The 24,582-nt window shown below is 45.2% G+C and overlaps 1 protein-coding gene across 1 annotated transcript in view; it reads left to right on the forward strand.

Moving 5' to 3' along the window:
- TENM4 (teneurin transmembrane protein 4) overlaps nt 1–24,582 on the forward strand; it is a 445,069-nt gene that overhangs the window by 363,633 nt on the left and 56,854 nt on the right. Inside the window, exons 18-19 of the mRNA XM_063305935.1 lie at nt 5,769–5,888; nt 9,905–10,166. Of these exons, the coding sequence (XP_063162005.1) occupies nt 5,769–5,888; nt 9,905–10,166 (382 nt within the window). The remainder of the gene's footprint in view (nt 1–5,768; nt 5,889–9,904; nt 10,167–24,582) is intronic.

The following is a 24,582-nucleotide window of genomic DNA, read 5'->3' on the forward strand; positions in this document are numbered from 1 at the left end:
CACAGTGAACTGCCAGGCCCAATTGAAGAAAGAACTTGTTGATTTTGAAAACATGAAGAAAGTTTACCAAACTTCAGGGTAATAAAATAGCTTTAACAGCACACTGGAAAGTGGAGGCCATGCAAGGCTCAAGAGAGAGAGAGAGCTCTCCAGAGCAGGGCAAAATGTATCAGGTAGCACTTTTTGACCCATATAAAATTTTTCTAGGGGAGAGTTGAACAAGTGCAGTGAAGCACCAGAGACATGGAGATGTGGGTCGGGAGCTTTGTGTTTTAAGCCTTTCTTCCAATGTGAGTGTCCTAGAAGGCCTTGGGCCAGCCTCAGTTCCTGACCGATGGGAATCCTATTGACAACCTTTATGGCACCCCCAATAAAATGTTGTTCGGAGTCCAGGATTGTCTTCAGGGACAATCAGACATATTAAGATGTTGGCCTCAACCACACAGTTGAAGCCCTGCCTCTTTTTACTTGTAGGATTCAGGGAGACAGCTGGATTTTTAAGAGTGTTGACTGATTGCCCTCTTCCATTCTCACCGCTCTCTGCTGTAGCCAAATGAAATGAAATGAAATGCAGCCTCTAGACCCCTTTGCATGTTGATCATGCTGCCAGTAATTACCAGCCTCTTGTGAAGGCTGCTAATCTGCATCTTCAACTAGTTCATTCTTTCATATCTGGCCCTCCCATCAAGGAGACTTGGTGTGACAGAAATGGGAGTGTCCAGAGGCCCACAAGGGAGGTTGGGTTGCGAAATAATGCACAACTGCTACACAAACTGAAAAATATTCTTGGAGCCAAAGGTAGCTTGACTGATCGATGGTAGTCTTGATTGATCAGCATGCCATGGGTTTAGCAGAGCAGTGGGTACAACCAGCGGGATGTGAAATCCAAGTTTTTAAAAAATCCTGTTAGCAGATCAGAAGCAAAAACCCTACATTGTTCAGGGAAACCTAGGACTGAGGACCCACCGAGGTCAGGTTTGAACAAAGGGTTCTTCAATAGCCTTGTCCCTCCATTACTTTGGCTGATCTGATTTGGTGGAGAGACCAGATTGAGACCTGCAAGACACTTCAGCATCCTCAGTGTGGTATAGACATGCTTAATTAAGAATTAAAGCATTTGCTATTCCTTTACAACAAAAAGTTGTGCGTCAGCTTAAGGACTGCTATTCCTTCCTGTTTCATTTCCTACCCTGCAAGTTCAGTTACGTTTTTGACTGATTGTGCAAAATGTCTTGTAGAGCATGGGAATTTTCATCTTGGATGATTGTGGACGATGAACTCAATGCTGCTTTTACTTGGCACGGGACTTTCTATTTCTCCCAAGGGAAAAATAGGGGCATTAATTTAATCTTCCTGTGAATTATGCATTGCTTGGTAATATGACAGTTTAAAATTACTGCATGCCTAAATTATTTTCTACTTTTTTTTTAATGTAGTAGTGAACTATCAAATTTTAAGAAATCCCCAAAGATGTGGAAAAAAGCCTCTGGGAGGAACTGATTAAAAATGGAGAGTATATATTTGCAGTGTGAGGTCTTTCCAGTTTCCCAGCATCCAACAATTTCCAGAATAACTTCAAAAAGCAGACAAATTCTTAAGATGTTCCTAATTCAGTGAACTGCTAACTCTTCTGTTAAAAAGCTAAATCAGTGGATTTGCTAAATTACCTAATACTAATTTCATATTGGCAGGACTAGAATGCTCCTATTAGCAGAGGAGATAATTTTATAGACATATTTCAAGAAATGTTCCTGGACAGACCTGAGAAGGTTTTTGCAGCACCACTTAGCTTGTTTGGGAACATAATTGCATTTAGACCAAGGTCTTCTGAAGGAAATGGCTGACTAAATTAACATTAACTGGGTTCCTGTGGGGCTCGGTGCATTGTGTGTAGACCATTTTGCCTCTAGAAAGGACAGGGTGACCTAAGAGAGACCAGATGTTTACAAGGCACAGTGTTAATTGATTTTCCCAAAAGGGGCAAATTTAATCACTTGGGGGGAAATGAAAGACAATGTGGAGGACTTAATTGCTCTATAATTTTTCATCTTTCTTCACTCCCTTCAATCAAGTACAGATATTTCTGGGCTATCCCATAATTCTTTCATTTAGGGATGGTCTACACGGAGAAGAGAATAAAATGATAAACTCAATTAACCTACTTCAAAGTGTAGGTGATTCATCTCTGCATCTTTCCTAATTAAACTAGCTCATTCTAGGGGCAGACTCTAGTCCAACCTGGCTTCTGTGTGCTGGTTTTTTTACCTTCAGAGAATGCTTGATGTGACCTTTATGTGCAGGTCATACTATCCCCGCATTGTTCAGTCACTTCTGCTTGACAGCCTTGGACTGGTGTCAGGAAGACCCCAGTTCTAGTTCCCTCTCAGCCATAGAAGCTTCCTGGGGGCTTTTGGGTCACTCCCTGCAGAGAATAAGGTAGATGACCTTGATGGAAATATGCAAGAACTACTACCTAGACAAAGAGGGATGAAACATTATTTAAGTCCTGGGAAGCAAGGCAACCTTTGGAAGTGGCTCAGGCAGACACCTCCTTGATTCACTGGAGTATAAGGGGAGTAGAAGGTCTAGCACAATCAGACTTGCAAGATTCTGTTATTCTAGCCCATCTCAATAAAAGTAGTTTTAGCCTTCCTGTGGAGCTGATTTCCTGGTGTGGTCTATGTCATGGGGCTGTCAATCCCCTTCTCAGCCCAAGAAATTGTGGTTTAGTGGTGCAGTACTAGGAGACCTAGCTTCTACTCCCCCCTCAACCAGAGAAGCTCATTGGCTGACTTCGAGCCAGTCCTGCCCTGTCAGCCCAAGAGCAGTATGGGGCAATGCAGAAGGTGCTGGACTAGGAATGGAAGACCATCAGAATAGTCCCCCATCAGCCATGGACGCTCCCTGGGGAACTTTGAACCGGTCCCTCCCTCTCAGCCCAAGACCCAGGATGATTCAGTGGAGAAGGTGCTGGAGTAGGAGAGGGGAGACCCAGGGTCTAGTCCCCCATTAGCCATGGAAGCTCCCAAGGGGACTTTGAGCCATTCCCTCTACCTTAGCCCAATCTACCTTACAGGGTGGTGGTGATGGAGAAAAATGAGAGGAGGGAACACCCTATACTGTATGCTGCCTTGAGATCCTGAAAGAAAGGTGTGGTAGAAATCTAGCAAATAACGTAGATCCTTGAGCACACATATAACTGTTCACCATTGTTTATGTACATAGCTGCATGATTCATGTGTCCAGGATGTGGGGCTTCACGTTGTGTGGAATTTGCCTTATGCACGCACCAACTTGTAGGCATACACACATCCATTGCCTTTCTCCCACTGATTGTTCCTTTTGAGGTTTTCCACACACCCACACAGTTTTGCTTCAGATATCGCCAACCTTGGTTAGAGAAACTCCACTGAAGATGCTGCCACGTTCTCTTGTAGATTGAAACAGAGTGAGTGCCGCAGCGCCCTTTCATTTTGGCATTTAAGAGTGCAAATACCTTTGTCCCTTGGACTTGATGCCTTTGAGTTCCCCTGATACAGAAGTATCTCAGCACATCTGGCAACGATTGTCAGGTTCCCAAATGCATCCAAACCAAAGGCAGTATGAGAAACTCTTTGCATATTTAAATATTTCCCCATAAAAACAGACTTTCTGCACATTAAATACGAAAACTGAGGACATTCCCAGTTAGTATGTGGTGTATGTGAGAAAGTGTGTCTCCACAAGAGTATTTACGTATATAAACCAGTCCTCCAGACAGGCAGAAGTTGCACTAGGAAAACATCCCCTTTTGATCCTGCTGTTTGCATCCATTAGGAACTGGTCCTGCAAACTGCATTTCTAAAGGTAAAGTATTGAAGACTTTATGTGTAAACAGAATTAATAAATGAACTACAATCTGGCCAAGACACTAAGCCCATGCTAGACCTAAAGATGTAACAGGAAAGGACAGCCTTTTTCACCCTTTCGACCCTGGAGGAACCCTTGAAATATTTCTCAGGCCTCGGGGAACCCCTGCCCATTCAGGCTCAAATAGAGGCCAGACATTACAAAATGGTTCTATTCGTTTCGTGTGCAGGCCTGTATAGATGCATTAACAGTGCTCTTAAAATGAAAATAAAGAATGAAACTTACCTCTTCAATGTGAAGTTGCCTGAACTTGAAATATTTTTTTCAATAAATCATGATCTCCCAGGGAACCCTTAGCGACCTCTCACAGGCTCCCAGGGTTCCATGGAAGCCTGGCTGAGAAACCCTGGGATAGGAGGACCAGATTTGGGGAATGAAACTCTAAGGTTCATTCCAGGAAGGTTGGCATTCTGGTGCAAGCTCTGCTCCAATTTTCCAACAAGCCAAGGACCTTGGAAGCATTCTTATCTCTGACAATTGGTCTCTTGGGCCTTCCCTCACCTGGTGCTGGCCATAGGGAGTGGACCCCAGTTTCCATCGTTCCTCAGCCACATGGCTCATGGAAGCTATAGTCTACGCATGTAGACAATGCTAAATTGGAGAGATCTAGTTTCGCTCAATAAAATGGGAAGACAATTGAAGCAACAAGCTGGCTTATTCTGGTCGTTGGTTGGTCCTAAATTGAGGCTGCAGGGCCCATGACCACAAGCTCACCAAGGCCAGCTGCACCAAGCTCTTCAGGTTGCCCTAATTGGGATGTTGGGATGAGAAACAAGCATTTTCTTCTGCAAAAGAAAGATGAACCAACCTTCCTTCCTTCCTTCCCCATCCATCCATCCATCCATCCATCCATCCATCCATCCATCCATAGAAGACTTCAGTGTTTAGTCTTTTTAGACCCACAACCCAAGTTTAGCCTAGATATGCTTTTTTCTCTCCTTTACTCTTCTTTCTCTTTTGCTGTATATTATATGATGTTCATTTCAATGTTACAATTGCCTTTTGATGAAGTGCAAACAAGAAGGGAGTTCTGAAGACCAACATCTAAAGGTAGTTAATCCATGATGCTGCAGTCTACATTGGTCCAGTAGCAGCTGTTCAGGGTTACAGGCAAGAGACTACCCGAGCCCTGCCTGAAAAATTGAATTGAAGTTAGTAGTCCTCACTTAACAACCATTTGTTTAGTGACAATTCAGACTTATGACAGTGCTGAAAAAACTTGACTTACAACCAGTTCTCACACTTACAACTGTTGCAGCATCCCCACGGTCACATGATCATGATTTGGGAGCTTGACAACCGGTTCACCTTTATGACTGTTGCAGCATCCCAAGGTCACATGATAGCCATTTTCGTCCTTCCTGGCTGATTTCTGGCAAGCAAAATCAATGGGGAACCACGTGATTTGCTTAAGAACTATGTGGTTCACTTAATGCCCACGGTGATCCACTTAACAACTGCTGCAAAAAGGTCATAAAATCGGGTCAGATTCACTTAATGACTGCTTTGCTTAGCAACCAAAATTCCGGTCTTAATTGTGTTTGTTAAGTGAGGACTACCTGCACACACAAGGAATCTGAACTGAGCATGCAGAACTGAATGTGACATTGGTGGGAACATAAGGACCTTAGGATACCTTGCATGCAAAAATCTGCTGAAGCCCGTCTCAGAGGTTGAGGCCCAGCAGCTGGCCAGTGGTAACTAGCCAAGAAGCAATTGATGATGGTAGAGGGGTTGAAACTAAGGGTCTTGATTAGTCCAAACTGGCACAGTGTCATGAGTCCATGTTCGTCACTTGCAAAGCATTTTCCTCATTTTAGCAAATTCTTTCAACCTTTTTTTTTTAAACTTCCATGCAGGCACCCTTGTGTGATTCGTGGGCAGGTGATGACATCAGATGGAACCCCTCTGGTTGGCGTAAACATCAGCTTTGTCAATAACCCCCTTTTTGGCTATACCATCAGCAGACAAGATGGCAGGTAGATGGATCTCTTTTCTTGAATTGTAGGAAGTCAAGATTGGCTTCCAGATTTGGGTAACAACCATCAGATTTTCTTCTCTCCTTGTCTGTTGGCACAGGCCCAAATACCCTTAGGGCAAATTCCATCTGTACGTTTTAATATTTTAACCAGAAGATGCATGTCCTAACCAGGACGGCATAGGTATCTGCTGTGCAGGCAAGAATGATGCTATGTTTGTGTTGTCAACTCCCCAGAAATTACACAGTTCACATCATTGGCATGATGACATCATGGTGCACATGACTGCATTGGGGAGTGTACCAGATGTCTACGAGGGTTGCTTAAAGATGGTGAGAAAAAGGCAGATCTTCTTCCATCTTTTAATGCACATCAGGGCTGTCTTCGGGGAGCCATAAAAAGTCAAAATGGCAGCTGCAACTGTACAATTGAAGCCCCACCTCTTTTTTACATCTTTTGCTGGGCTTTGTGCAGTTGTGGTCAGCATCTTGAATTTTTTTGGGCCCACCCCCTGCAGATGTCCCTGGGACATACTTTGTTCTAGACTAAACATCTATTCAAAGGGTGGTGTACAATTTGAATAGAGAACTGGTTGGGTGCAGTGGTTAAAGTTACCAGGATTTATTTCCAAGGTCCAGCTAGATCTGGGTGTGTCCTTGACTGATTTCAAATAGCGTAGCAATGTCCAGCTTGGATCCCATTAGGAAATCTCCAGAAGACAGGCTGTAATGGGAAGATTCTGGAAGAAGATCATGGCAAACTGTTTCCATGCTATTGTCAAGCCAAGTGGGTCAACACTTGTCAGTACAGATGTGTCCATGAGGTTACCAGAAGTCATGCTCAACTCAAAGAAGACTAACCTTGCTTTCTTGCTTCCATGTTTTGGAGGGACGTGCAGCAAGGTCTTGGATGATGACCTATTAGTAAGAATCTTACTAATCTTACCATTAGTAAGATTCATACATCAGAAAATGGTTTTTCAAAACACTTTTGAGAAAGGCCCAATTGTGAATAGAGTTCCTAAATAATAAAACAGCCTCCATTTAATCTAAGCCTAGGGGCTGTAACAGCAGTTATCCCGATGGTGAGTGCCAGAGCTTATGCGTGAAAAGGTAATGTGCCAATAAGCAATGGGCACACTGATTATGTGCCATCAAGTCATTGTCGACTCTTAGCGCCCACATAGATGGAATTTCTCCACTGGGCATATAGCACATATTTATGGAATGCTTGTTGTTTTATATTCATTAATCCCACTGAAAGCATAGATTCTTGGACATTTGAAGCTGCGCATTTCTAAGGGTCGTGCAGTAAGAAAGGAGCAATTAAAAATGAGTTGGTGGGTGAGTAAGCTCAGTCTGTTCTGGAGAGAAACAACTGGTGGCCATCCAGCTGAGCTGCATCCAGGCCTCTGTTGGGCTTCCTAGCAAAATCCTTTCCATCGGTATAGACTTTGGCTAGTAAGGCTCTGCCTTGCTACACAAAAGGAGTTCCTTGTGATCATTACAGACATGCTTTGCATCGACCCTTTGGAAACATCTGTGGAGCACAGCAGCAAAGACAAGTCTGTGTGTATTTGTGTCTGTGTGTGTTTAAACAAGTGGGCCTTGAGGGATTCTGATTAATTACTTGAGAATAGTCCTTCCTTTGTCAAGCAGGTTGCCGTCCCAACAGAATAATCCATTTTATCAGGTTGTAGAAATGACCCTTTTTTTTTTTTAAGCAGCAGATCCTGGCTTTGAACCAGGGAGCAGGCAACACAGCGCAGAAAATTCTCATCGGAGAATAATCTGATAAGGTCGAGTCCACCAGACCAGGACTCAGCAATAAATCTCAGTTTCCCAACCTGACGTGTCTTAACTTGTCTGTTGAGCTTGGACTTAACTTCAGTCTCTCCGACACATGCTGGATAAGAACAGCTTATATAGAAACTCTGTTGTAAACCAGACTGAAGCTATATGAAACTGCCCACATTAATGGTGCACGTTACTCTTATACCCACTGTAGCTTAATCCCATATCTTTATTTCATTCTTCTTGTCTTCCCCGCCTTCCGATGGGCTCATTGCCCTACGCTCATGCCCTGGAGTCAAGTCAAGTGATTGTTGACATACAAGCAGTCCTTGACTTACGACCACAATTGGGACCAGAACTTCTGTTGCTAAGTGAGGTGGCCGTTCAATGAGCCATGCCCAATTTTATGACCTTTTTTGCTGTGGTCATTAAGTGAATCACCATGGTCATTAAGCAAATCACATGGTTGTTAAGCAAATCTGGCTTCCCCCATTAACTTTGCTTGTTGGAAGCCAGTTGCGAAGCTCACAAATGGCAGTCACGTGACCCCAGGACGCTGCAACTGTTGTAAATACATGCCGGTTGCCAAGCACCTGAATTTTGATCACTTGACCGCAGGGACGCTGTGATGGTTGTAAGCGCAAAGACTGGTCATAAGTCGCTTTTTTCAATGCCATCGTAACTTCAGTCACTAAATGAATGGTCATAAGTCGAGGACTACCTGTAACTAACATCTCTAGCCCAGTGTTTCTCAACCTCAGCAACTTTAAGATGGGTGGGGAATCCTGGCTGGGGAATTCTGGGAGTTGAAGTCCACCCATCTTAAAGTTGCTGAGGTTGAGAAACACTGGGCTAGCCTGAGAACCATATCTCAGCTTATCTCAGATTCATGTACTGAGGTTTGTCTAGGAGGAGAGTTGTGCAAGAATTATTTTGGTTCCACTAATAGATCTCTATCTCTCTGTGGCTCCTCGTTGCTCAGTTCCTCTAAGTAACTGCCGTGAAGCTGAGGTTGACCTTTGATGAGCACCTGAATTCCCCATACTGGCAGAGGCTCTGTGTTTTCACCTCTGACCTGAGACTGATGCTTTCCCCTGCGGTCTTAGGAGGACTCCCATTTCTCCAGCCAGTTTGGAGACCCTTCCAAGTTCAGTCCAGTGCTCTTGGCAATTCTGCTCAACAATGAATGAAGAATAACTGTGGCTTTAAATAAATGACTTCTCCTGTTTCATTTTCCACATGGTGCACACTCTCTCTCACACACACACGTGCACACACCATGTAAAACAGTATATATTTCTGTAATTCCCACCCCGGCTGTGTTCAGTTCTCCATCCTGGCCTAAAGTTGCTGGCCAAACTTCGCCAAATGCTAACTAACTGTTAAAAATGTCTTCCTGGGGGCTTCAGCGCATTTCACTTTGCTGGCCAGCCAGAAACAAGGCTATTAAAACCAGCTAGCGTGTTCCTACTTGAATTGCAGAATCAACGTCTCTCTCGCTCACTTGCTCTGTTTTTATTTAATGGACAGGAATAAATTAGGCACACATTAGGGATGTCCTCTCTCCAGGCCTGTAAAGTAGACATACCTCGCCATATTCTTTCTTAGCTCATACCTCTGGGTCAGAATCCTGCCCAACAGTTGCCAGCATGTTGTCTGTAAAAACAGTGCCTGCATAGACTTCTCCCTTTATGCCAGTCAGGACTCCTATTTCTGTTTCCTACATAAAGACAGACAAACACACACCAGTTTCCATTGTTGGTTTACCTGTGATCTCTTTAGAGCGGTGTTTTTCAACCTCAGCAACTTTAAGAGGTGTGGACTTCAACTCCCAGAATTCCCCAGCCAGTATGCTGGCTGGAGAATTCTGGGAGTTGAAGTCCACACCTCTTAAAGTGGCCATGGTTGAAAAACACTGGTCTGTAGCTTTCAGTCTGTGAAGATGCTTTCTTTAGGAAGCATCACTTATTTTTACTCCTTTGTAAAAGAAAATAGAAAATATTTTTCTTAATTTAGGGTTTTTTTAGAGCTGTATGATGCATTTGTGCTTGAAATCAAATCCACCCAGTTGATTGGCAAAAATAGAAGTCACTCCATCTTTTTTTTTTATGGGAAATTTCACCACAAGGTCACCATCCTTCACTAGCATTGGTAGCTAATCTACATTTGTATTGGTTCCCTCTTTTTATATATAAAAAAATCATCTTGGATTTCTGTCAACAGTTTTGACCTGGTCACTAATGGTGGAATAGCCATCGTTCTGCATTTCGAACGGGCGCCCTTCATCACTCAAGACCACACCCTCTGGTTGCCCTGGAATCATTTCTTCGTCATGGAGACCATCGTGATGCGCCACGAGGAAAACGACATCCCCAGCTGCGATCTGAGCAATTTTGCCCGGCCCAACCCTGTGGTTTCACCCACCCCGCTCACCGCATTTGCCAGCTCCTGTTCCGAGCGAGGCCCCATCGTGCCAGAAATACAGGTAAGAAAATGGGACTGCAAAGATGCTTCCAGATGCAGGCCACCCCTGGCAAATTTGGGGCCGAACATCTGTCACTCCTCTCCTCCACGCAAAATAGCATCCACACAATCCCAGAATTAAAATCCCTCTTTTAAAAGCAGGTCGATCACGGCTGAAACCTCACCATGGCAAAGGAGTTTGCAGGAGCATCTGCAGGATTATGGGTTTTCAGCAAAATGAGACAAGTAGTGTTGCACCATTGCAATGCAAGCCCCACATCTTTTGTCCATGTGTGTGATATGCTGTGTGTTCAAAAGGGGCATAGCTTAAAGTGCAACACTGCTTTTGTCATTTCACACACATGCGCGCGCGCACACACACACACACGTCCTGCAGAAGACTGGTGAGATTGGAGAGGCAAAGACACAGGTTTTGTGAGTTTTCTGGCAAGAGTGTTGGCATCCCTGGCAGAAAACTCAGCATTGTGCCCGGGCCTGGGGCCCCGAGTGTGCAAAGAGCCCCGTTTCATGGTTGTGCTGACACCAATGGTTTTTAAGATCTCTTGGATGTATTTATATTTAATTTTCTGTATTGTTTTAATTGTTTGATTGCTTTTATTATTGTTAGCCGCCCGGAGTCACTGGTCCAAGACAGGCGGCTATATGAATTGAATGAATGAATGAATGAATGAATGAATAAATAAATAAATTCTTATGCAAGATCGTTCAGGCGAGATCTCCCAAAACTGGCAAAAGATTTTGGCCATTTGTAAAACTATTATTTTTCTTTAAAGATGCCTGGAGACTAAAATAGAGGCTGGCCCCTGTAAGTAAGCTAATATGAACCCCGGCTCAAAGGTAGCACCAAAAAAGGCAGTTTTGATTAGAAGCCGAGATTTTTGCACCGTGAGTCAGCGCTTTAAAGGATGTCAGATCCAAGACGTGTAAAACTCAGTGCAGTTTTTTAATGCAAAGCAGCCACAACCAAATTTAGCATAGATGACTATATGAGAGTAAATAATACCAACCATTTTGTCCTACAACGCTTTTTTAAACTTGCTTTTCTCCTGTAGGGGAGAAATACAACGAAAGGCAAAAGAAGACAATACAATACAATATAGTACGCAGGGAAATAACATGCAATTTTTTAAGGAAGTAAATGGAGAGATAGTAAAACAGCTTTGCCACACTCCTTCCCCACTCGCTAAATCAGTGCTTTCCAAACCTGGGCAAATTACCCAAAATTGGATAAAAGTGGTTTTTCTTTGGGTAAAGACACAGGAACCCATTGTCCAATCACAACAGGGACATTTAAATTGACTTAAAGTGTTGTATCTGCCTTGGGTAAAAAGGACTTTCTGTTAAGAGGTTTTGGGTAATGAACTTTAAGAAACCCTGCTTTAAATTGTCCTCTAAACCAGGGGTTCTCAAATTTTTTATTTTTATTTCTGTATTTTTTATTTTCTTGCTCGTGATCCCCTTTTGAGACACATTTACCTCTGCGATCCCCCTCACAGTTGCTGTTAAGATACTTCATGTGGTGATTTTCAACATTTGTGCCGCTGAAATTAGCACAGAGAATGACTTGTGAGGATTATGACCAGTTTGTCATTATTAAAGTGTCATTCCAGTATGGTAAATGTTGTTCGTTCTTCCTTTCTCTGTCTCACACTCATGTACCACAAACACATGTTCTCTGCCCAAAGACACTCTTCTCCTTGTGCCTTTGACTACTTTATCTGAAGACTTAGATACTTTGGGCGTTTAAAGCTTACTGCATCATAAAAAGATTTTTGTTTCTGCTCACATCTAATAGACTGGGAGGAAAATGAAGCTTAAGAGCAACCGATTAAGAGAAACTCTGCAGCTGCAGAAGAAGAGAAAAGGCTTTATTCCCAAGGCTATTTATTTATAAGAGCCAGTTTGGTGTAGTGGTTAAGGCGCCAGGCTAGAAACCAGGAGACTGTGAGTTCTAGTCCTGCCTTAGGCACGAAGCCAGCTGGGTGACCTTGGGCCAGTCAATCTCTCTCAGCCCTCGGAAGGAGGCAATGGCAAACCACTTACGAGAAGCCTTGCCAAGAAAACTGCAAGGCAGTCTCCGAGAATTGGACACGATTGAACGGATTTAAAAAATATATTTGTACCGTGGAGTCCTTGGTGCTCTCTGAGCTTGGTGGTTTGCTTGCAGGCGTTTCATTACCTGACTAGGTAACATCATCAGTATATTTATTTAGAGTTTGAGAATAGGCAAGCATGAAAAAAGAATTCAGGTCTATTGCTGGATGTCCTGTAGCCTGCAGAACAAATTGGGTGGGGAAGAAGAATCCTAAGAATTGGTGTTATTATCACTGCTTGAAAAGAAAGATGGGGAAAACAAATGGGAAATGTGGCCAAATCCTGACTGTGTTCACACACAGCACTAAGCCATGATAAGGTTTGCTTCAGCTTAGCCTGGAGCGTGAACAAAATTTTGACTCCTTCTGCAATCCTTATGGAAACCATCATTGCTTAGCACAGCATGTAAACCAAGCCTCTACGTCAGCAATTAACATGCATAAGTATTTCATCCATTTGTAATTCAGATTCAGCTGCCTTTGGATGTTGCCACCTCCCGCTGCCAGAAAAAAATTCTTTATCACATTTAACCAAAGACATCGTGCTTGTTTAGTGTCAGTCAGCCAGATGTATCTCGATGGCGAAAAGAAATAATTTTCTAATGTGGCATTGGACAAGATGTTGCAGAAAGAAAATCTGTTTTCTCTTTAGTTACCGTTGGCTGATTCTTTCCCAGGGGTTATGAGGACAGATTGCATTAAAAGATTTATCCCCCTTCTCCCAACAGAGCTGAGTTTACAACTGTAACCCTAATCCTAACCCAATATTTAAGTTTGCAAAGCACTTTTTAAAAACAGTTCCTGGCTTTTCCCAAGTCTGTTGTTTTTCACCTTCGTGTATGATGAATCCCATAAATCTATGTACATATGCAGGTATGAATGTGTCATGTGTGTATACATTTATGTGTATATACTGTAGCTATAGATATAAATACATATATATTGAGCAGCACTTAACCTTTCCTGATTAATAATTTTGCTGTGAAATTCACAGCTTCCAGATAATCCCTTTCGGGAAAAGATTTGGGTCCTCAGACCCATCTTAATTTTCTGATCCTAATTGGTTTGGGAACAACAAAAGACCTATCAGCGAATGGCTTGTTTCTTTTTAAATTAAAATTGCTCCTATTTCAACCAATCTTCATTATGCAATATTTAGTAATTATATTTGTTTTGTTTATATCCTGTTTTTCCATAGAAAGCAGGCCAGGCAGCTAATGAGAGTAAAATCTGTAATTAAAAACCTGAAAGTAAGCAGGGATGTGCAAAAATGTCTCCTCCTCGTGCAGATCATGCCCATCCAGAGTTTCTGGGATGTTCCACAAGTTGACCATGCAAACCAGATGTGACTCTCAGTATTCCAGACAGAGTCTTCCCCTTGAAACAGGTGTATATTGTTGAACCATTTGCAGTTCAGCAGGCAAATTTGCAGAAAATCATCAAGCCAACCCAGAAAATCCCAACTGGAATAGTCTGGGGGAGAAATGAAATGTCCCAGATCTCTCTGGCATATTCTATTCTTGGAACCTCTTGTAGGTTTTGCACATACCTCAATTTTTTATTTTTTGTTTTGTTTTTTTAAGGTTTGGTTTGTTGTTTATTCGTTCAGTCGCTTCCGACTCTTCATGACTTCATGGATCTGCCCACTCCAGAGCTTCCTGTCGGTCATCAACACCCCCAGCTCCCCCAGGGACGAGTCCGTCACCTCTAGAATATCATCCACCCACCTTGCCCTTGGTCGGCCCCTCTTCCTTTTGCCCTCCACTCTCCCTAGCATCAGCATCTTCTCCAGGGTGTCCTGTCTTCTCATTATGTGGCCAAAGTACTTCAGTTTTGCCTTTAATATCATTCCCTCAAGTGAGCAGTCTGGCTTGATTTCCTGGAGGATGGACTGGTTCGATCTTCTGGCAGTCCAAGGCACTCTCAGAATTTTCCTCCTACACCACAGTGTCATGTTCACTGATTCATTGTAGTTTATACATCGTAACGTTTCACATGCCATGGCGCTGACACCCGTTTCTGTTTGGGAGGGAGCTGCTGTGAGACCTTGTACCAACCTCTGTATGTGAAATCAGTACAATGGAATGTGTTTGGGTTATTTTCTCTGTTCAAGGACTTTTCCCGCAGACCATCAGAAACCGTTAGGAGCACCTGGGATTGTGAACTTGAGAAGATTCTACGGGGGGAGGGATTTCATTTGCACCAAGGGTTTTTAGTTTGCATTTGGTGCACTTTCATCATTCTCAGCGTTCTCTGTGACCCTGCATACTATTCTTTAATAAATCAGATATCTTTGAATTCCTACTCATGAGTCTGATGGTGTTTTAGAATAGGCAACCATTACATAAAGCTGAGAATCCCCAAAGTTGTACAGTTAGCTCCTACCAAGATCAGTCTCTTGTGAGGGAAAATAGTTAACGATGGCTGAATCAAAATCCACGACCGGGGTACTCGAGGAGAGGGCTAGCTTGATGCCCGAGTCGACGGTCAAGAGCAGAGAACTGAATCTCACCACAGAACCTTCAGAATCCCGAGACCTGTCAAGGGATGAATCAAATTCCAATTCTGATGCAGAAGAATCTGACAACGGGGAAGAGCCAAAGCAACCGGCACCCAGCGAATTGCTCGCAGAGTTGATCACCTTGGATGAAGTGGGGAAACCCCAACCAGGGATGTCAGGGACGTCCTGGAAGTATCAGTTCCTGCTAACCCCAGACAAAGAATCTACTACGGTGTCAACTGAGAGGAAACCGGGCACGCGAAGGAGAGTGGACTCTCGAACCCCTGAGAGACTAAGAGTGGTGGAAGCCAAAATAGAATTGATGGAGTACATGTTGAAAAACCTGTCTTTGTCACTGGAGGGGCAGGGGAGACACGGAGGAGATCCCAGATTCCCGCAACCATCCCCCATCGTCCCACCCAGACCGCCGGCGGAGCAGGGCTGGAGACGGCTCCAGGATGAATCTCCACCCTGCAGAGCCCAGCCATCAGTATCCCCATCCCGAAAAGGGAAAGCTACTGTAACCTGGGGCCAAACCACTCAAGCACCTGCTGGTTCCACTCCAACCGGAGGTGGAGTGAGAGACTTTTCTGTCAAGTTTGATGGGGATCCAACAAGGTTATCTTCCTTTTTAACTAATGCTAAAAGTTATATGAGGCAGTTTGGGGCATGCTTCCCTTCCGAAGAGGCTAAAATAACTGCCATTGCCACCAAGTTGAAGGGTCGAGGGGCTGACTGGTATGTTCAGTTAAGTGATGCTGACTCCCCTGCACTTGATTATTTCGATGATTTCATGGGGGCGTTAAAGCTGCATTTTGAAGATCCTCTGGCCAAGGCAAGAGCTAAGAAGGCGCTGAAGGATCTTACCCAGGGCCAACTGTCAGTAGCTGATTACGCCCTAGAGTTTAAAGCTCTGGCTGGGAAAATCACTGACTGGTCTGAGTCAACTCTATCTGGGCTATTGAGTGTCTGACTGGGGTATAGAAATGGACCCTGCAAAAATTCAGGCGATTCTAAGTTGGGAATGTCCCTGCACCCGGAGGCAATTACAAAGTTTCCTAGGGTTCAGTAATTTCTATAGGCAATTCATCCAGGAGTTCACTGAGATGGCTCTGCCCCTCACTGATTTACTCTGTACCAAGGGCTTGGGGGAGACATGCAAAGTAAAAAACCCTGGGGCAGTGCTGAATTGGATGCCTGGATGCCAGGCAGCATTTGAGAAATTAAAAACCCTTTTCACTGCTGAGCCTATTCTGCAGCACCCTGATCCTGAACGCCCCTTTGTGGTCCAAGTTGATGCTTCTGACTCCTCTATTGGGGCTATTTTGTTACAAAGGGATTCAGAAAATCGCTTAAAACCCTGCGCTTATCTATCCAGGAAATTTTCTGAAACAGAACGCCGTTGGCATGTTTGGGAAAAGGAGACGTTTGCTGTAAAAGCAGCTTTAGAAACCTGGCGCCATCTCCTAGAAAGCGCTAAATGCCCTTTCAAGGTTTGGACCGATCACAGGAATTTGGAAGCCCTCTGCACCCCATGACGTCTCAGCCCTAAACAGATTCGCTGGGCTCAGTTTTTCAGTCGCTTTAACTTCCAGTTAAAATTTATTCCGGGAAAGAAAAACTTCCTGGCCGATGCTTTGTCACGTTTACCTCAGGACCTTGACCAGGTGGCAGATGTGGTTGGGACTGTTCTCACTGAACCACAACTGGACTTGGCTGCTGTCACTCGGAGCCAGACCCGTGTGCAGGCAACCCCGCCCCCAGCTCAGTCTGGGAAGCGGAAAGTGCAAGTTCCTTGTCAGTTACAGAAGGACTTTCTCCGGGCACTGAAATCTGACACTTGGTTGCTAGCTAATAGAGACAATGTTTCTTTTGAAAATGGTCTGGCGTGGGTGGAACACCGCCTTTATGTGCCTGAAACTTTAAGAGCTGATGTTTTGCAGCATTCCCATGATGATAAACTTGCTGGACACTTTGGTTTTGTCAAAACCTTGCATTTGGTTCGCCGTCAATTTTGGTGGCCAACCTTAAGACGTGATGTAAAAGACTATGTTCCTTCCTGTCCTGTTTGTGCCATGTCAAAACGAAAAGTGGGGAAACCACAGGGGCTTTTACAGCCAGTGGCCAGCCCATCCCGCCCCTGGGACGAGATTTCTATGGATTTCATTGTGGACCTACCTCCAAGTCAGAAGAAAACTGTCATTTGGGTTGTAAAGGATTTTTTCTCTAAACAAGCTCATTTCATTCCATGTGCATCCATCCCGTCAGCCCCACAATTAGCACACCTATTTCTGCACTACATCTACCGCCTCCACAGCAGTCCCTCCCATTTAATTTCTGGCTACAGCACACAGTTTACCTCCCAATTTTGGAAATCATTTTTAAAATTGATTGACACTAAACAAGCACTGTCCACATCATCCCATCCACAGACTGACGGTTCTACTGAGATTTTAAATGCCACTCTTGAACAGTTTCTTAGAGCATACATAAACTACCATCAGGACAATTGGCTGGAGTTGTTACCTTTTGCTGAAGTTGCTTACAACAATGCTGTGCATCAAAGTACCAGACAAACCCCTTTTCGCGTGGTTTCTGGTCACAACTTTGTTCCCATCCCTGAACTGCCACAGCCCCCTTCCCAAACATGTTCTGCGTCTGACTGGACTGTTAAACTGTCTGATTCCTGGCCAGTAATTCAACAAGCTTTGGCTGATGCCCAGGCTGCTTACAAGTCTCAAGCTGATAAGCATCGTTCTTTACAACACGACTTCAAAGTTGGGGATCAGGTGTATCTATCTACTAAATTTATCAAATCACCTCAACCCTCTAAAAAACTTGCTCCCAAATTCATTGGTCCTTTTCCTGTTGTTCAACTTGTCAATCCAGTTACTGTTAAATTGGAACTGCCTCATAATTTGAAACACTTGCACCCTGTTTTCCATTGCAGCTTGCTTAAGCCTGTGCACCACTCACCGCGTTGGCACCCTCAATCTCCTCCTCCTGCTCCAATTATGATTGACAGCCAACAACACTTTGAAGTCAAGGACATGGTTGATTCTCGCAAGCTTCAAGGCACCCTGCAGTATCTGGTCCGATGGAAACACTTTCCTCATCCTGAATGGGTGTCTGCCCACCATGTTAACACTCCTGATTTAGTTAACCATTTCCACCTTGCTTATCCTTTGAAGCCTGCCGCTTAATGTATTCTTCATTTTTGGGGGGCAGTATGTCATGTTCACTGATTCAGTGTAGTTTATACATCGTAACATTTCACATGCCATGGCGCTGACGCGCGTTTCTTTTTGGGAGGGAGCTACTGTGAGACCTTGTACCAACCTCTGTATGTGAAATCAGTACAATGGAATGTGTTTGGGTTATTTTCTCTGTTCAAGGACTTTTCCCGCAGACCATCAGAAACCGTTAGGAGCACCTGGGATTGTGAACTTGAGAAGATTCTACGGGGGGAGGGATTTCATTTGCACCGAGGGTTTTTAGTTTGCATTTGGCGCACTTTCATCATTCTCAGCTTTCTCTGTGATCCTGCATACTATTCTTTAATAAATCAGGTATCTTTGAATTCCTACTCATGAGTCTGATGGTGTTTTAGAACAGGGAACCATTACACACAGTTCCAAAGCATCTATCTTCCTTCTCTCAGCCTTCCTTATGGTCCAGTTCTGGCAGCCATGCGTTACTACTGGGAATACCATTGCTTTTATGTGGACCTTTGTTGTCAGTGTGAGGTCTCTGCTCTTAACTATTTTATCGAGATTTGTCATTGCTCTTCTCCCAAGGATTAAACGTCTTCTGATTTCCTGACTGCAGTCAGCATCTACAGTAATCTTTGCACCTAGAAATACAAAGTCTTTCACTGCCTCTACATTTTCTCCCTCTATTTGCCAGTTATCAATCAAGCTGGTTGCCATAATCTTGGTTTTTTTTTAGGTTTAGCTGCAAGCCAGCTTTCGCACTTTCTTCTTTCACTTTCATCATAAGGCTCCTCAGTTCCTCTTCGCTTTCAGCCATCCAAGTGGTATCATCTGCATATCTGAGATAGTTAATGTTTCTTCCAGCGATTATAACTCCAGCCTTGGATTCCTCAAGGCCAGCTTGTCGCATGATGTGTTCTGCGTACAAGTTGAATAGGTAGGGTGAGAGTATACAGCCCTGCTGTACTCCTTTCCCAATCTTAAACCAGTCCGTTGTTCCGTTGTAACGGTTGCCTAATCCCAAATACTCAGTCTCACAAGCTCGGGCTTAAAGATAACTGATTTATTAAAGGAATAGTATGCAAATACAGAGAAAGCTGAGAATGAGCAAAAGCGCGCCAAATACAAACTTAAAAGCCTTGCCTGTAAGCAAGTTCCGCCCCATCCCTCGTCAGGGCGCTCCCCCTCCCAGGTGCTAGGAGCCGTTAGACGCGCCTGGGAAAGTAACCTTGAGCAGGAGCGCAAACCCAAACATACATTCCAAGCCCTCAAAACAACGGAGGGTGAGGGAATGGAAAAATCCGGGTGAAGGAACACGGAACAGAAGATGACATGTGAAACGTTACAATGTTAACAGCACATTGAAATGGGTAACATGACATATTGCCCCCCCAAATGAAGGCTATGGAGCAGGTTTGTCAGGATAGGCAGAGTGAAATTGGGCTACCAAACGAGGGGAAAGCACGTCTGGAGCAGCAGCCCATTCAGGATGAGGGAAATGTTTCCAGCGGACGAGGTATTGCAAAGCGGAGCGCTGGCGTCGGGAGTCCAGGATGGATGTCACCTCAAAGTGTTGCTGGTTGTCAATCATGAGCGGAGGTGGCGGAATGGGTTGGGGATGCCAGCGGTCCGACGGCAGGTAGGGCTTGAGTAAACTACAATGGAAAACAGGATGTAAACGTTTAAGGTTGTGAGGCAAAGCAAGTTTAAACGTAACAGGGTTAATTTGGGCGATAATTGGAAAAGGTCCCACGAACTTAGGGCCAAGTTTCTTGGAGGGCTGTGGGGATTTGAGAAACTTAGTTGATAAGTAGACTTTATCTCCGACAGTAAAAGATGGCTCTGGGGAACGCTTTGCATCGGCATGGCGTTTATAAGTAGCCTGGGCATGGAGGAGAGCTTGTTGAATATTAAGCCATGAGTGCTTGAGAGAGTCAGCCCAGTCAGTAAGGGAAGCTGGCAGCGGTTGTGGATGGGGAAGTTCAGGAATAGGAACAAAATCTCGCCCAAAAACTGTTTTAAAAGGAACTTGACCAGTGCTTTGATGAACGGCATTGTTGTAGGCGACCTCTGCAAATGGGAGTAGGTCGACCCAATTGTCCTGTTGGTAGTTAACAAAAGCCCTGAGATATTGTTCCAGTGTAGAGTTAACCGCCTCTGTAGATCCGTCCGTTTCCGGATGCCACGCGGTGGAAAGTGACTGTTTGGTGCCCAGAAGTTTCAAAAATGCCCGCCAGAATTGTGACGTAAATTGTGTGCCTCTGTCACTCACCAAACGGGCGGGGATACCGTGGAGGCGGTACACGTGGATGAGGAAGAGGCGGGCCAGCTGTTGTGCGGTGGGGATAGAAGCGCATGGGATGAAGTGAGCTTGCTTGGAGAAAAAGTCTTTGACCACCCAAATGACAGTTTTGCATTGACTAGGGGGTAGATCAACGATAAAGTCCATGGAAATGTCCTGCCAGGGGACAGATGGGGTGGCGACGGGTTGAAGGAGACCTTGAGGTTTGCCTGTTTTGCGCTTTGTTGCTGCACACACAGGGCAAGCAGTAACATATGCTTTTAGGTCTTTGAGTAAGGTTGGCCACCAGAATTGTCGGCGAACAAGGTGAAGAGTTTTTAAATAGCCAAAATGTCCAGCCAGCTTGTCATCGTGGCAGCGCTGGAGTATGGTTTTTCGCATAGCATCGGGTACATAAAGGCGATCATTGTGCCAGGCGAGATCGTCAGTGAAAGTTAGATTGTCTCTATTGGTTTGTAACCAAGTATCTGTTTTAAGGTGGAAAAGCAACTGTTGTTGCAAATCAGATGGAATTGACAAGCGCGGCAAGCGGCTGGAAGGCAGAGCGGCTGGAGGTTGCGTTGATTGCGCTCGGGTCTGGCTGCGAGTCACCGCTGCCAAACTTAATTGTTTATCGGTCCAGACGGTGCCTTGGACCGTTGGCCCTGGGCCAGCATCTTGGGGTCTGCGGGAGAGTGCATCAGCCAAAAAGTTTTTCTTGCCTGGTATGAATTTAAGGGTGAAGTCAAAGCGGCTGAAAAACTCAGCCCAGCGCAGCTGTTTGGGACTGAGTTTTCGACTGGTGCTTAGAGCTTCCAGGTTTTTATGATCAGTCCAGACTTCAAAAGGGTTGGAAGTGCCCTCCAATAGGTGTCGCCACATTTCCAAAGCCGTTTTTACAGCAAAAGCCTCTTTTTCCCAAACGTGCCATCTCCTCTCAGTTTCAGTGAATTTGCGAGAGAGGTAAGCACAGGGTTTTAAGGCGCCAGAGTGGTCAGATTGTAACAAGATTGCTCCTATGGAGAAATCAGAAGCATCTACTTGTACAACGAAGGGTTTAGAGGGGTCTGGATGCTGTAAAATTGGCTCTGTGGTAAAGATTTGTTTGAGCGCTTCGAACGCCTGCTGACAGGCTGGAGTCCATTTAAGGAGCGCGCCTGGGTTCTTTGAACGTCGCGTATCCCCCTGTCCTTTGGTTTTTAACAGTTCAGTAAGGGGGAGGGCAATTTCAGCAAAATTTTGGGCGAATGCCCGATAAAAATTAGCGAACCCAAGGAAACTTTGTAATTGTCTCCTGGTACGGGGAGGCTCCCATGCCACAATAGCTTCTACTTTTGCAGGGTCCATTTCAATGCCCTTAGCTGAAATTCGATAGCCTAGGTAATCAATTTGTGACTGATGAAAGGCACATTTTGACAGTTTAGCGTACAACTCTGCTTTTTTCAATTTAGCCAGTACCTGACGCACCAAGTGGATATGTTCTGACATGGTTTCAGTATAAATCAATACATCATCCAAATATACCAGTACCCCCTTAAATAGGTGGTCATGCAAGACCTCATTGATTAGTTGCATAAAAACCCCAGGTGCTCCGGATAAACCAAATGGTAAGACTTTGTATTGGAAAGCCCCAAGAGGACAGTTAAATGCTGTTTTCCACTCATCCCCTTCCCTTATGCGAATACGAAAATAAGCTTCTCTCAAATCCAGTTTTGAGAAGATTTTGCCTCTGGCCAGATGTGATAACATATCTTTGATCAGGGGCAAAGGATATTTATTTAATATTGAGACCGCATTGAGCCCGCGGAAATCGGTACAAAGCCGTAATGACCCATCCTTTTTTGGCCTGAATAGGACAGGGGCTCCTACCGGGGAATTAGCAGGCTCAATGAAACCCCTAGCCAGGTTTTTGTCAATGAACTCCCTTAGCGTAGTGAGCTCTTTGGGAGACATGGGGTATATTTTTGGGTGAGGCAATTTTACGTTTGGTAAGAATTCAATGGCACAGTCCGTTTTTCGGTGGGGTGGCAAGCGATCTGCTTCCTTTTCCCCAAATACCTCAGCAAAATCCTGATACTGATTGGGTAATCCCTCAAGAGGTTGAAGCGTTTGCACAGTAGTATACGCTACCCCTCCACCCTCCATGTCTTCCAGTAGGTCCTTTTCGGGTACTTTGTAAAATCCATCCGCAAAAGTCACAGTTCTATGTAGCCAGTTGATAAAAGGGTTTTGTTGCACAAACCAGGGCATCCCCAAGATAACCAGAGGACCCCCCACTGGAGCTACAACAAATGGCAGCTTTTCCTGATGGGAGCCCATCTGCAAGGCTACCAGTCCCGTGGAATGATTGACTGCTTTCCCTCCCGCCATAGTTCCATCCAATTGGGTGAAGATCATAGGTCTTGGCAAAGGAAACGTGGGCAGTTCCAGAGCCGCTACGACATCAGGGTGCATAAGGGAACGGGAGCAGCCCGAGTCTAGCATGGCCCAAACTTCCACAGTTTTGGTTTTTGAGCCCAGTTTAACTTTAACAGTCAGTGTGGGGAAATTTCCACTCACCGAATTGTGGTTACGCCCGGTTTCTTCCACCTGCCCTAGGGCGCCCTTCAGGGCAGGTGGTAGGCTTTTCCCGCCGGCTGCTCGAATTGCAATTCTTCTTCCTCTTCTCCGAAGGGTAGTTCTGGGGGGTCCAGTTCTGCGACGGCCGCTTTCAGTTTCCGCGGTAGAGTAGGCGCAGGCGACTTTATTGCAGGTTTCGTCTGTCGTTCCTCTGGACGACGTCTGGGGCACGATGTGGCTCGATGCCCTTCTTTCCCACATCTCAGGCACTGACCTTTGGAGAATCGTCGTTCCCTTTCTTCTTCCCAGGTTTTCGGTTTGGGGCGGCTACCAAGCCCAGATGTACGCGCTCCTCTAGCAAGACGAGATTGTCTAAGCTCTTTGGTATGGGCATAGGTTTGCAGGGCATTTTCTGCGCTGCCCGCCAACTGAATCCACCCGTACAGCGTTTTAGGATCATCTCTTCCTAGTGCCCAGCGAAGGATTTCTGGTTCTAGCCCCTGCTTAAACATTTCAATTAAAGTTGGCTCAGACCAGTCTTTTACTTTCCCTGACAAAGCTTTAAATTCCAGTGCATAATTGGCAACTGAGAGGGACCCTTGGTAGAGTTTCCTCAGGGCGTTTTTAGCTGTTTCTTGGGCTAGAGGGTCTTCGAAATGCTGTTTAAGTGCCCACAAAAAGTCATCGAAGTCCTCTAACTCAGTTGCCTCAGCCTGGCACAGTTGTACATACCAATCAGCTGCCCTTCCTCTCAGTTTGTTGGCAATGAAATTGATTTTGCCATGTTCTGACCGAAAGTTCCGGCCCCAATCTTCCATATAATGCTTGGCATTAGTGATAAAGAAGGAGAGCGTAGTGGGATCCCCATCGAACTTCACCCCAAATGGTGGGAAGTTTCTTGCCGGCTCAGCTGGCTGTGGCGGTTCCGCGAATGTCAGCGTACGCCGAGCCCCCATGGGTGGCCGATCCCTAGGAGGTCTTGCCTCTCGCCCCCCCGCCTGACGGGCTGATCGAGTCTTGCTTCTCCCCCTGGATGGCAGGGTGCTATGCCTGGGGTACTGTGACGGCTCTTCCTCCCAATCCTCCGGGGTGGGCTCTGCATCTCTGGGGAGATCCTTAAGGATTGTCACTATTAGATCCATTTTGTCCTCCAACGCCCTCATACGAGCAGGAGTGACCGGTTCTTCCAGGGGTTGGTTGGTTACCACCACCCTCGGTGACAGGGGAATTTCGGGCTCCCAGGATAGTTGTGGAGACCCCCTCCCCGGTGCTCTTTCCATTACAATTTTATGTTCACTCCTGAGGCTCTCCTGCATGGATATCAGCAATTCATCTAATTGGGCATCCCGCATCTCCCGACGTGCTGCTCTTTGCGCTCTCGAGGTTAGAGCTGGCCGGATCCTTGCCGCCTCCCGCTCTTCCTCGCTCCCATCACTTGCGCGAAGCTGATGTTCGGTCATCGCTAGCGTTCCCTCTTATCCAGCGATTGGATGGGGCTAGCGGAAAATGGTTGAAATGATTCTCAGCTTTATGTAACGGTTGCCTAATCCCAAATACTCAGTCTCACAAGCTCGGGCTTAAAGATAACTGATTTATTAAAGGAATAGTATGCAAATACAGAGAAAGCTGAGAATGAGCAAAAGCGCGCCAAATACAAACTTAAAAGCCTTGCCTGTAAGCAAGTTCCGCCCCATCCCTCGTCAGGGCGCTCCCCCTCCCAGGTGCTAGGAGCCGTTAGACGCGCCTGGGAAAGTAACCTTGAGCAGGAGCAC

Source organism: Candoia aspera, chromosome 5 (genome assembly GCF_035149785.1).
Source record: "Candoia aspera isolate rCanAsp1 chromosome 5, rCanAsp1.hap2, whole genome shotgun sequence".
NCBI classification, from domain to species: Eukaryota; Metazoa; Chordata; class Lepidosauria; order Squamata; family Boidae; genus Candoia; species Candoia aspera.